At 49.0% G+C, this 12272-nt stretch overlaps 5 protein-coding genes across 5 annotated transcripts; 3 read left to right on the top strand and 2 right to left on the bottom strand.

The window, feature by feature from the left end:
• Positions 1-388: 388 nt before the first annotated feature.
• Positions 389-1808, bottom strand: CH63R_05339 (Alpha/beta hydrolase; the record flags this gene model as incomplete). The annotated part of the gene is made up of 2 exons (XM_018300314.1): positions 389-898; positions 987-1808. 2 exons carry the CDS (start codon positions 1806-1808, stop codon positions 389-391), a joined length of 1332 nt encoding a protein of 443 aa, XP_018161560.1.
• A 1107-nt stretch (positions 1809-2915) lies between these two features.
• Positions 2916-4184, bottom strand: CH63R_05340 (uncharacterized protein; the record flags this gene model as incomplete). Its single annotated transcript, XM_018300315.1, has 1 exon — positions 2916-4184. The coding sequence occupies one exon, from the start codon at positions 4182-4184 to the stop codon at positions 2916-2918; it is 1269 nt and encodes a 422-aa protein (XP_018161561.1).
• A 367-nt stretch (positions 4185-4551) lies between these two features.
• On the top strand, positions 4552-5711 carry CH63R_05341 (Zinc-binding dehydrogenase family; the record flags this gene model as incomplete). The annotated part of the gene is made up of 2 exons (XM_018300316.1): positions 4552-5102; positions 5180-5711. 2 exons carry the CDS (start codon positions 4552-4554, stop codon positions 5709-5711), a joined length of 1083 nt encoding a protein of 360 aa, XP_018161562.1.
• A 1182-nt stretch (positions 5712-6893) lies between these two features.
• On the top strand, positions 6894-8607 carry CH63R_05342 (Cytochrome p450; the record flags this gene model as incomplete). The annotated part of the gene is made up of 3 exons (XM_018300317.1): positions 6894-7350; positions 7428-8117; positions 8195-8607. The coding sequence occupies 3 exons, from the start codon at positions 6894-6896 to the stop codon at positions 8605-8607; spliced, it is 1560 nt and encodes a 519-aa protein (XP_018161563.1).
• A 1246-nt stretch (positions 8608-9853) lies between these two features.
• On the top strand, positions 9854-11661 carry CH63R_05343 (Cytochrome P450 oxidoreductase GliF; the record flags this gene model as incomplete). The annotated part of the gene is made up of 3 exons (XM_018300318.1): positions 9854-10141; positions 10225-11122; positions 11288-11661. The coding sequence occupies 3 exons, from the start codon at positions 9854-9856 to the stop codon at positions 11659-11661; spliced, it is 1560 nt and encodes a 519-aa protein (XP_018161564.1).
• Between the last annotated feature and the right edge of the window lie 611 nt (positions 11662-12272).

The following is a 12272-nucleotide window of genomic DNA, read 5'->3' on the forward strand; positions in this document are numbered from 1 at the left end:
AAGCTAAATAAGTAAGTACTATATAATCTAGTCTATATACTCTATTCTCTAAGCTATAGATATTGTATAGTTATATAATAGTGTTATTCTAATAAATATATTTATAAATAGCATTCTAGAAGATAAGGTTCCTAGAGAGTACTGCTAGTAACTAAAAATATCTGTCTGTACTACCTCTTAAATACTATTACTAGTAATTCTTCTTGTTGACATTAAAGTATTCCTATGCAGTTATAGAAAAACAAGTATGTGTCTATAGAAGCGATAGTACGAGTGTAGTTTAAATTTTCAAGTAGTATGGCAGATATACTATACGAATATATGTAGGTCTCATTTATCACTCATTTCTAGATACCAGTTCGCATTTAAACCCATGTCGCAAATCCAGTCAAAAGACGAGATGTTCCCTTTCAATACCCAAGGACTGATCGAGGAACTGATAAGTCCGCTGGCAGCACAACGGTAAAGCTCCCATCTTGGCCTGTAAGCTACCCTGGCCGACGCTTCCCGGCACCCACATCTCCTTGTGCTCGAGAGGGATGTTGATCAGGTTGTCATAACAGCGTCTCGTGTGCTCATCCACGTCCACGTAGATGGAACTGCAACTGCCCGACACCATGACGGGACAGACCACGCGCGCGAGATACTCGTTACCGTCCTTCTGCCGCGCGCCGGCCAGAGAGAACCTCTTCATGTGGAGCAGCATGTCAGAAGGTGACGATAGTCCGAAGAACCATCCCGCAAGTGAGATCTCCCACTTGAGCTGGAAAGAGACCGCCTGCATGGCCTTCATCACCTGATCTATGAAGCCCTGGCCTATCCATCCCTTCATCCAGGCAGAAAGGAAGAGACGAGAAACGTGGGCGGTGCCAAAGTCCCACATATCGTAAAAGGGATCCTGGCAATATCACCGCATTAATAACAGAAATTTGCCATTGAGCACTGAAGGGGGGTATGGTGCTAGAAACAACAGCAGAGTTACTCACAATGGAAACACAGGCTTTGACTCTTTGGTCGGCAGCCGCACGCAAAGCAAAGTACCCGCCCATGGACGCACCTGCAACGCAGATACTGTCCATGTCTAGATCGAGATGGGGATTCTTGGCGCTGAACTCCGCAAGGAAGTCAATAACGCACCCGGAAACGACTTCCCAGTCCGGTCTCATTGTCAGACCGTGTCTGCGAAGCATTATACCCTGGCCTGGCCCTTCGAATGTCAAGACGGCGTAGCCAAGCCGCGGTCCGGCAGCAGGGTACATAAAAAACAGCTCCTCCTGGCACCCGTCGGCGCCTCCAAAACTCAAGAGAATAGGAATCTTCCGATTAGGGATTCGGTGGCTCTCTGGTGGCAGGTACAGAAGACCTGGCATTTGATAATCCTCATAAGGTATTGAGACCTTTAGGACGGGGTTATCCATCAGCGGAATGGCTTTGCAGAAAAGCTCAGTGACCCTCTCGGAGACTGAGAGCGCGGACGGATGCGCGATCATGGGTCCGTAGTCATCGTGAGGCGGCGAGGGGAGGTACATGTAGCCGCTGGCGCGCGTATAGTTGGCAGCCCGAAGGTAAGCTCCTCTCGCCGCGTCTCTATTCCCATTTAGAGAGGCCTGCTTGGCCAAAGCTTCGGCACGGGCTGCTTGCGTCGCCCACGCTTTCTGCCACGACGACGCGTCGTTGGCATTGATTGTAGCGACAGCTTCTAGCACCTCGGCCACGTCGGCGCCACCATAACTGGTAGTGCCAAGGATGCGAACAGTTTCGAAGTTGAAGAATGTGCTGGTTGGGAAAAAATGGTGCATCTTGGCCATCTTGCCAAGGCGAGAATTGTGGCGATTTATTACTCAATAGAGTGCTTCGGACTCCGCAAAGTGTGTGTTGTTGGTAACTCTGGATGAAGTGATGCGACTTCGTCGTTGACTTTGGGGAACTGTGACGATATAAAACAGCATAAAAGAACTCTTTTCATTCCCTGTACTACCAACTGAGTCGAGTTAGGCTAGGGCTTGGACGAGACAAGAGTGAGATGAGGAAAAGGTTCTAGAAAACAATCTTTCGCGCAGCATGATGTTTGGTACAGAGTGATAAGAGGAATATGTGCTGTTGGAAAAGCTGACTCGAAACGCCGACATATTTGCCTTCGGATGGATCCTTGACAGATGGCATTCAAACCAACGGAGAGTTTGACAAGTAGCGAAGAACTCGGACCGACTGAGAAGTTAATTTACAAAGCCAAAATATTTCACTTTCCGAATTTGAAGTCAAGCATCCACATTTGGACATCGTTTGTCGGTCTGCTTCCATGCCATCGGGGAACTGCGACTCGTTCATAACGACGACTCAGAGCACCCGACTTAGGCTTTCTCATTAGCGTGGCAAGTGTCAGCACTTGCTCGGACCCTAATATTTCTGGCCGAAATATTGAACTTGAGGAGACCCAGCGCAGCCTCACGTCCAGTCAACTAATGCATGCTCATGGAGAACAATCCTTTCCACCGAGAGGCGTCTGTTGGCTAAATCAGCCTTGGACATCTTGAGTCCTTGGACACTTTTCATCTAGTTTGGAAAGCAGAAATCTCACGGTCGACGCTCCTACAGTTTCTATGTCTTGTGCCATGTTCCCCTAGGTCTAATGCGCTCAAGTCGGTGATTCCTCGCAGAAAAAAAGGTGCTTTGTCATTAAGAATGGGCCATAGAGTTTACTAGTGGTTCTCGTGGCTAAATATTGAAGCGCAAGAGGAAATACATCTATGTCTATATACACCAATGCTTCTTTCACAACTTTGAGACATTCTCAACAACTGTGACAACGGCGCCGATTCGCTGTGTGACTCGTAATTTTGATGCTCTCACAAGTGAGTCGGAAGTGTGGGTATGATGCATGTAAATAGCAGCCACGAATGTCGAGAGGGCTTAATCTACTCTACATAATTGCTCTTGAACAAGGGAGAGTTCTTGGGGAAGGTTAACGCCTCGCTGATTGACACCCCTTGGTACTGATCCTGACCGACGTGTCCGCCCATCGAAATGCCTGTGAAACCACTGCCACCGACACCTTCGCCAAGGGCGAACTCCCATGCCAACTTGGCATGTTCAATGGAAAAAGTGTAGTGACGTTTATCTTTTGGCGAGATGAGATCGATCTGAAAGCCCGTAACCTTGTCTTTGAGATTTCCAGTCACAGCGCCGCCGTACGTCTTCTGCGCAACAATGTAGTCCTCGGTGTCGGAAGGGCTCCCGAGCGTGCTGCGGAAGATAGGGATGCCATCTTTGAACGCAACGGCGGACTCGACGATTTCCCCCTTGTCCATTAAGGACTCGTAGCGGAAGTAGCTGACGACGTAGGGACCAAGCATCGTCCGCAGACCCTGCAAGTTCGTCAAGCAAGTGAACCAGCTGAAGGCAGTCCAGATCCTCTCAAGTCCTCCCATGCCAGTCCAAGCCACCTTCTCCCCCTTGATTTCGACGTCAAATTCTAAATTGCCACCTACTATAGGTTGCGCCCAGTGGTGGTGGCGGACTGTTTGCGTAGACGCGTTCGCATTTGGCCAGACATGGCCATCTGCCGACCTAGGTTGGGATTTGGAATGGTAGGCGATCTTTCCCTGCAGCGTGTCGGAGTTTAGGGTGACGATGGCCTCGCTCATGTCTGCTTTAACCATCCAGGTGAATCTGTACCCGTCCTTGTCGTCGTACCACATTCCTCTAATGCCTTCTGCGCACGACTCTATAACTGATCGCTCCGGGTAGTAAAGTTCGGCGAAGCGTGTTCCGTCGTCCAGAGCCATCTCAATCGACAGTCGAAAATTTCCGGTACCGAGGATGGCATAGTTTGGGTCGCGATAGAAGCCAAAGACAAAGGCTTGCTTTGCGTCCTTGGAGACGCCGTCGAATGCCCACTGGTCCCCTGCGGTAGAGTTGAGCGGCTCGATCTTGGGCAGCATAAAATTCTCCGAGGCGTCCGTTGAAAAGTCAACTACTTTTCTACCCTTGACCATCTCATTCGATGTCAAGTTGCTGATGACACAGCCCGGATTGTCTGTCTCTAGAACATGCTGCTCCATCGTGTCGAGCAGATTCATGTCGAGATTTCTCCACTCCAGAGGCCATGGCTCCGGCCAGAGTTGACCAGCCCAGACAGAGGGGCCAATTAGCACAGAAGAGAGAAGTAAGAGACGAAAAGCCATTGTCGATAAACCTTGATGGAGGACTAGGGAGGAGATGGAAACGCAGTATGATGACACAAAGATGGAGGTAGAGGCGTAATATTTGGCACCACCTGACCGGGCCAACACTATAGTAGAGTGATTATATTTCACTCAGCAGCTAATAAGACAAGATAATTGTCGACGGAAAGCCAGGTGTTTCGTCCAAACTCTGTTTAACGAATCGCTTCGGGTTCGGAGAAGCACTTCCGTTGAAGGGCAAGAAGCTGTTGCATATAAGGGGGCCGCCCGAGTGTGCAAGTGTCTTGCATGGCTTTCCCCCCCATATGCCGACTTCTTCTCCGAACATAATTGTCAAATCATAGCATACCGCAGCGAACCGAAGAAAATGAGGATCCCAGCCAACACTCTCCCTGCTACAAGGATCGCCGTAGTTCAAGGCGACGACGGACATCTCCGAATCGACCATGGAGTTCCGATGCCGGTGCCAAAGCCGAATGAGTTGCTGGTGCAGGTCAAGGCGGTTGCGATTAACCCCTGCGACTACAAAATGTACGAGCGGTTTCCAGCTCCGGGCGCCATCGACGGATGCGACTTCTCGGGAGTAGTCGTCGGACTCGGCGCTGACGTGAAAACCTTTCGGACTGGGGACCGGGTGTGTGGGGCCGTGCACGGATCAAACCCGCTTCGGACTGAGGTCGGGTCTTTTACCGAATACACCGTCGCTGAGTCTGAATTCACGCTCAAGGTTCCACCCGACATGTCCTTCCAGGAAGCCGTAGGTTTGAGCGTCACCGGACTGAGCACTCTAGGAATGGCCCTGATCAAAGGCCTTGCCTTGCCGGGGACCCCTGAGGAGCCTTCAGCCAAGCCACTAACGGTTCTGGTCCACGGATCCAGCTCGTCAGTGGGAACCTTGGCACTGCAGTTGCTTCGCCTGTGAGTATTGTCAAAATACCATGCTGAAACAGAAGACGGAGAAGCTAATAGATGGTCGGATCTTGCCCCTTCTACAGAATGGGCCATGTTCCTATTGCGACCTGCTCACCTAAGAATTGTGAGCACGCAAAAAAACATGGCGCAGAGGAAGTCTTTGACTATAACGACGAGACTTGCGCCGCAAAGATCAAAGCATACACGCGCAACTCCCTGTCTTACATTCTAGACCCATTCACGGACGCCAAAAGTGTTGCGCTCTGCTTCGGTGCCATGGGACGGGCGGGGGGTCGATATGAGTGCCTGGAAATGTATCCTCCGTACGCAACCGACCGCAAGTCTATCAAAGTGCACTTCACCATGGGTATGGGTATCCTGGGTCACCGTCTAGATCTGGACTACGGTTATGAGCGTGACGAAGACCCCGCCATGCGCGCTTGGGGGATGGAGTGGTATCGAAGCTTGCAATGGTTGCTTGATCAACGCAAGTTGAGGCCTCATACGCTAAAAGAGCTGCCGGGCGGGTTTCAGGGCATACTGGAAGGTATTGGAATGTTGAAGAACAAGCAGGTCTCTTGCGAGAAGCTGATTGTGACCATCGATGCGTCTTGAGCGGTTGCGACAGACGTCGGTGATACGCTGGAAATACTGTGAGGATTGGAAATAGCATAGTGCAACAAATTGAACAAAGCATCCCGGTGGCGTCAAAACGACATATGCTATCTCTCGCTCGCTGTTTTGATTTGACTTGAGACCACAGTCGTAGGATGCATTAGTTTCGTCTTTTTGTCTCTGTTCCTATCCAGTCTCTATTCCAGCCAGCCACTGATAAGCTTTAGTCATTACTCGTCCATGATGCAACGAGTGTGCCTAACGCCACATCGGAAAATCTTCATTTGCAGCCTCACACGCAGCCGCCGAGGCATAAAGGAATAGCTTCGTAAGGCCGAGTACAGAAGCCTGCAGGACCGAATAAGATAAAACCTATTCAAGTCCTACAAGTCATGCTAAACAGCTACCAGGCTTACCTAATGTATTAATTAGCATTGTTAGTTATAACTTACGACTGACTTTGAAATAATGCATAGTTTTTAAATATTAAGATATCTAATAATAGAGGTGTATATAAAATATTAATAGTTAATAGAAACTTGTTTTTATACAGTATTATATAACTAATTAAATTGTTCAGAACTAGTAATATTAAACTATTACTAGTTAAATAACAATTTAAAAACTAATATAACTTGTAAGAAAATTTATACATTTATAGCAAGATACAATATACCTATTATTGTATGTGTATTTAAGAAAAAAGAAACTTAGAGGTAGTTAGGTTAGGAAAAATAAGTTCGGTATACTAACTACCTTAAGAGGTAATGAAATACTAATGTAGCTAATTAATTAGTGATATTTAATCTAATGCATAACTACATACAACTTAAACTTTCCCTCCAGGAGGGTAGGACTATCTTAAATTTCGCTTTAACCTAGTTAGTCCTTTATGCTGCTGTACCCAAGTCCGCATCCCCGACCACATTAACCTTAGTCGCCGCTCCGAGCTCCAGGACACCATCCCATTAGATCTGCCCACGTTGTTTCGGAACGCACATGCCTTTTCGGGCTCTGTACTGTCATATACAGCCCAGATTGGTCGCCAATCCCACGTTTGAAAAACCCACGCGCTTGCAGCAGTCTGGCAAAACTCCTTTCTTCCACCAAGCACCACAGCACCACAGCACCGATTGTTACGTATATCTTTGTTCAACTTGATTCCATCCCTTAAACCCAACTATGATCGGGTTTCTAGACCAACTTCCAATTACTTGGCTTCTGCTCGGCGGTGGACTATGTGGTCTCATTTACTTCATTCGTCTCCACGCAATATGGCCCTTTGACAACGACGTCAGGCCGGCTTCGCGCGAGGAATTGGAGCATATCCCCGAAGTTAGGTTTGAGGGAGATAACAGTCCGGAGCGCCAACGGCTAGAAACGAAGTCTCTCCTTCAAATTGGCTACGACAAATACCTCCGCCACGGATTGCCTTTTCGGATTCGCCACCCTGTCGGCGAGCTAGGTTATGAAGTCTTCTTGCCATTGAAGTACCTTGACGAAGTCAAACGTGCTCCCATGTCGCTCTTCAGCTTTGAGGCCTACTCTGAGAAGTCAGCCTTGCTTAACTACATTCATGCTCCGAGGCAGACGGATGCCGCAGCACAAGTAGTGAGAGTAGAAATGAACAGAAGTCTGGGTGAGTCACCATCACCATTCACGATAACTTTGCTTCCAGGAGAAAAGGGAGCGACAGAGTACTGACTGGTCTTCAAGGAGCTATGCTTGACGACATCTGGCACGAAGGTCGGATCTATCTCGAGGACAACGTCCCTACGGAATGGACCACTGTAGCCGTATATCCTTTCCTTTGCAGCTTCGTATCCCGTGATACATCGGTTGCACTCGTTGGGACCTCGTTGTGCCGAAACACCAAATGGCAAGAGATCGTTATTCAGACTACGATTGCCACATTCTCGGCATCCAACATTGTCAAAGACAATTATTCGCCGCGGTGGAGGTGGCTCGCTAACTGGTCGGAATCAATCCAACGTGATCTCAAGAAGATCCGCAAGGATTCGCACGAGCTGCTCGCACCATTGTACAAAGAGCGCCAAGATGCCATGGCAAACGAGGGATATTCTGCAGATGCTTCAGCTCCGTACAGAGACATCATATGGTGGCTCCTCGGAAGCAAGCAACCGGATCGGTCGCTGACTGGCATCGTCGAATCGGAACTTTTCCTATCTATGACATCCATACATACGACTTCTGCAACACTATACTCTATACTCTGCGACTGGATAGCCCATCCCGAATACCACGAGGATATCAAATGCGAGGTAAATGAGTGTTTGGCCAAGGTCAAGGCTAACAACGGCAAATGGACGCTTCAGCTCCTTGCATCAATGCGAAGACTTGATAGCTTCTTCAAGGAGAGTGCTCGGGTGCACCCGTTGGGTTTCAGTCAGTCGTTCCCTGCCCTGCCACAGCTTCTCAAATTTTGCGCGGTCCAAATTTAATAACTGGCTTTCGCTTCGTAGTATCGACTCAACGGTATTCATTGAAGCCGCATACATTCAAAGACGGGTTTCACCTACCGGCTGGTACAACTCTCATGTATGACATCGATGGCACCAATTTCGACCCCGACAACTACCCCGACCCTCACACTTTCGACGGATATCGCTTCCTGCGTCTACGTGAGGAGGTCGACCCGAACCGATTTCACTACGCTTCGGTCTCGGACACCGCACTTGGCTTCGGGGCTGGCCTACATGCATGCCCCGGCCGATTCCTTAGCGCAGTCATCATGAAGCTTTTCCTGATTCAATTCATGACCAACTACGAAATCAGGTATGAACGCGGGGGTATCGAGAGGCCGCCTTCTATTTACAACGACTTGGCCAGCAGGCTTGATCCCACCCTCAAGGTTCAGGTCAGGAGGGTCGCGTAAAGGTTCAATTGCCTGACTTGATTGAGAACCAGGGGGTACTGCAGCATCATCATGAGGTCGAGGTACACACAAGCATCCTCTAGAAAGTTTGAGGGATGGCAGCAATGTTTCTCATTAGATCTCAACATGTGCGTGAACAATTTTCACATTAGATCACAGCTACATTTCAAATTGTTCATCTTGTGGCTGCTCCAAGTCTCATGAGTTACAAATTCTCAGAACCTATGCATTATTATAAAGAGCGCCCAGTTGCTTCTGGTGAGCCTTTGGTGGCGGATAGTGTCCAAGTAGGGCACTTTTCAATATTATCCAAAGGGTGCTTTTCTCCCAACAGAAGATACAATTACAGTAGCTTGAAAGGCCAAGGCTGGTTAATTGTCCATTTTTACTTCCGGCTAATCGCAGCTGTCTTGCCGTGTTTCGAATAGATATAAGTGGACAGTCGAAGGGGAGATAGAAGGCCCATCTGACCAAGAATGAATGGGGAAAACCACCCGAAAATTGAATCATGCCGTGGAAAGATGGCTTAAACAATGTTCAGAGGCGCCAGTGGATATTGATCTTACTTTCAACTCTCGGTGCGTTTACAAAACAAGAGACAGAAAAGACATCGGCCGGTAGTCACTAGTGAGCACCCACATGAAGTTGACACGAAAAGAAGTGGCACCTTCTCTTGTTTGGCAGATAAGAAGGTCGGCAAGTCATCACCAAATCTGCATCTTCGCTCTACTGTTTGAGGGGACGGGGTTGGATAGGCTGCTGGGCGTGAACTTTGGACCCGACTCTGACAGGGATGTTTGAAATGGATTGATCGTTTTGGGCCAGCTATTCTTCCCCAGATACATTCGGTGTTAGCTTGCTGCTGCTGCTGGTACCCTTTGCCCCTTTTGGAATTTACCGGCGTGAAACAATTCACCACCAACAACAACCACCCATGTAAAGTTAGCCTCCGAGTCGGAGCGGAATATAAGGTTTTGCCGCCGAATCCGAAGTGCGTTTCGCAACCCTCCGGAGACCGGTGTCTCCCCAGACCCTCCATCAGTGTCCGTGTCAGATGTACTTTGAGCTCGGAGCTGCTTGGAACTTAACCTTTCATATAATACGGAATTCACAACTGCCGCCACGCGCAATCCTGTCTGCGAATGAGACTATCCATCATTCTCACTCTTGCAGTCGTATCCCATCTCCCCCAATTTTCTTGAATCTTTTGATCCATTGGAAGCTACTTTCGCCAGATCTGCCCGTCATGCTATCAACAATCCAATCAAACATCATTGAGCCGTACATGGTCTTGAGACAGACACTGGGACCCCTCAAGTTATCACGATGGCAACTCACCAAGATCATGGCAAAGGCCATGCTATTCGGCTCCGTGCTCCGAAGCATTTTTGTCGCCTCCGTCATTGCATTCGCTATTTATCTCTTGTGGTACTCGGTCTTCGGGGAAAAGCATACCGAGAAGATCCTGGATCTTCCTGTTTTCAAGACCAACGCCAGTCATTGCGACGACATCATCAAAGAAGGACAAAAGAAGGTCAGTCTGCAAATCAGTGCCAAGACTGATGGTACAAAACTCGAGAAGTTAGGGCGATGCCTGTTAACCAGCGGCGAGTACAGTATCCCAACGATCCCTTTGTCGTCGTCAATAAGCGCTTCAGCTTCGTTGTCTATCCTGCTACTGTGTGGGATGAGTTGAAGCGCATTCCCGAGCATACTGCATCCGTCGCTGGATATATGCACCATTGCAACTCAGGTGATTGGAGCCTGGTTGGCAACGAGACACAGGAGCTCTGGAAGACTATGAACGTCGACCTCACGCGTGCACTGCCGGCGCATCTTGGTAACCTCCAGGAGGATATCGCCTTGGCATTTGACACCGTCGTTGGCCGCTCGACCAAACCTCACGAAAAATGGCACATGTTCACGACTGTAGGGCTCATGGGCCGTCTCAATGCAACTTCGTTCGCTGGAAGGGACCTGGGCTTCAAAGCAGCTTGGTACTGGTCGGTCACACTGGCTCCCGTCTTCGCTCACTTTGCGAATACGCTTTTGAAAATGCTGCCAGACTTTCTTAAGCCTCTTGCCCGTCCAATCTTCTACGCCCCAGTACTCTTGGACCACCAATTCATGCGACAGATGCTCTACCCTATCATCGACAAGAACACCAAGGAGTTCAGGGAAGCCAAGGACCCGAAAGAACCAATGGCCCCCAAACCAGGCAAAAACCTCCCTTTCACGGCCTTCCTACTGGCACGGTACAAGGATGGTGCCGCCACGCCCCATCAACTCAGCACCGATATTATACAAGCCAGCTACACCTCGATTCCTTCGACATCAACCTCCTTATACCACGCCTTGTGGAATCTGGCACAAAGACCCGAGGCTCAGGAGATCCTGCGCAAGGAAGTGGAGGAGGTAATGGTTGACGGCAAGCTCCCGTCGACGCATCTTCAGGAGTTGAAGAGAATGGACAGTTTCCTGCGCGAGTCTCTACGCCTGCACCCAATCACTCACTGTAAGTTCTGTTGCCCTTTGAACTTAATCCGGGACAACCCGATGTTCCCCTCCAAGCACTGTAATATACAAAATTTGTGGCTAATCTCATTTCGATGGACAAAAGTCGCACTTCAAAGGAGAGTAAACAAGCCACTCAAGCTATCGATTGGTCCGGAATTACCAGTGGGTACTCTGATCGTGCTGGACGCCCAGGCCATCAACCGTTCCCCCGAGCTCTACGACAACCCAAATGAGTTTGATATGGATCGCTTCTGGCGTCTGCGTCAAATCCCAGGTAACGACGGAAAGTACCACGCAGTCACAGCGAACGCCACCGCCCCAATTTGGGGCGATGGCGCGCAGGCTTGCCCTGGTCGTTACTACGGCGTCTGCGTGTTAAAGATCAGCCTTGCTCATGTCTTGATGAACTATGACATCGAGCTCAAGGGCGGCCCCAGGCCTTTGAAGCCCATTCCTGTTCCTAACGGCACTTTTGGGCCTGACCCCAGTGTTAAAATGATCTGGAAGTACAAGGGCAAGAACCCGTCGCCTGCTTGAAATTCCGCCCGCAAGCATAATCACACGCCTATTTTAGAGCTCACTGCGTATTCACTGCGTATGCACTGAAATCAGAAGTTGTACAAGTGTGGTTGGGGATCAAACGTGCCGTTATGGGCTTTAAGATGCCCGTATCGGCTCTCATCCAGAGCGTCTATGTAACTAGACTCACAAGCATTTTTGCTTTTTCTAGATAGAAGAGACAAAATTTATCCTACGATGACTCGGGTGTTGTTCATTCGTACTGAGACATGAATGGGAATCCTTGTTCGATCCCCAACGTCTAGAGCACTACGGCAACTGCAGTGGATTTCACTCTCTGACTTGGCAACCAACTAGCTTTGGATAATTCCTTCTTCCTCTCAAAGTAACTTTTTACTTATGGTCAGAGTTTGTGAAAAGGACAGCTGGCCAACATCTCGCTGGGCTCTGTGGCCTTTGAGAATACATCAAGATGAAGCATGCTGATAACCCTAACCTACTTACTACGGCGAGACTGTGAGAGATGGCCTTACGCGTGTCATTCGAGGTGATGGGCAGGAACTGAACTCATCGTCAAGAACATTCAAGTGTCTGTCACCTTCATCTACACACAACTAGAGAGAGTTACC

Source organism: Colletotrichum higginsianum, chromosome 3 (assembly GCF_001672515.1).
Source record: "Colletotrichum higginsianum IMI 349063 chromosome 3, whole genome shotgun sequence".
In the NCBI taxonomy this organism is placed as follows: domain Eukaryota; kingdom Fungi; phylum Ascomycota; class Sordariomycetes; order Glomerellales; family Glomerellaceae; genus Colletotrichum; species Colletotrichum higginsianum.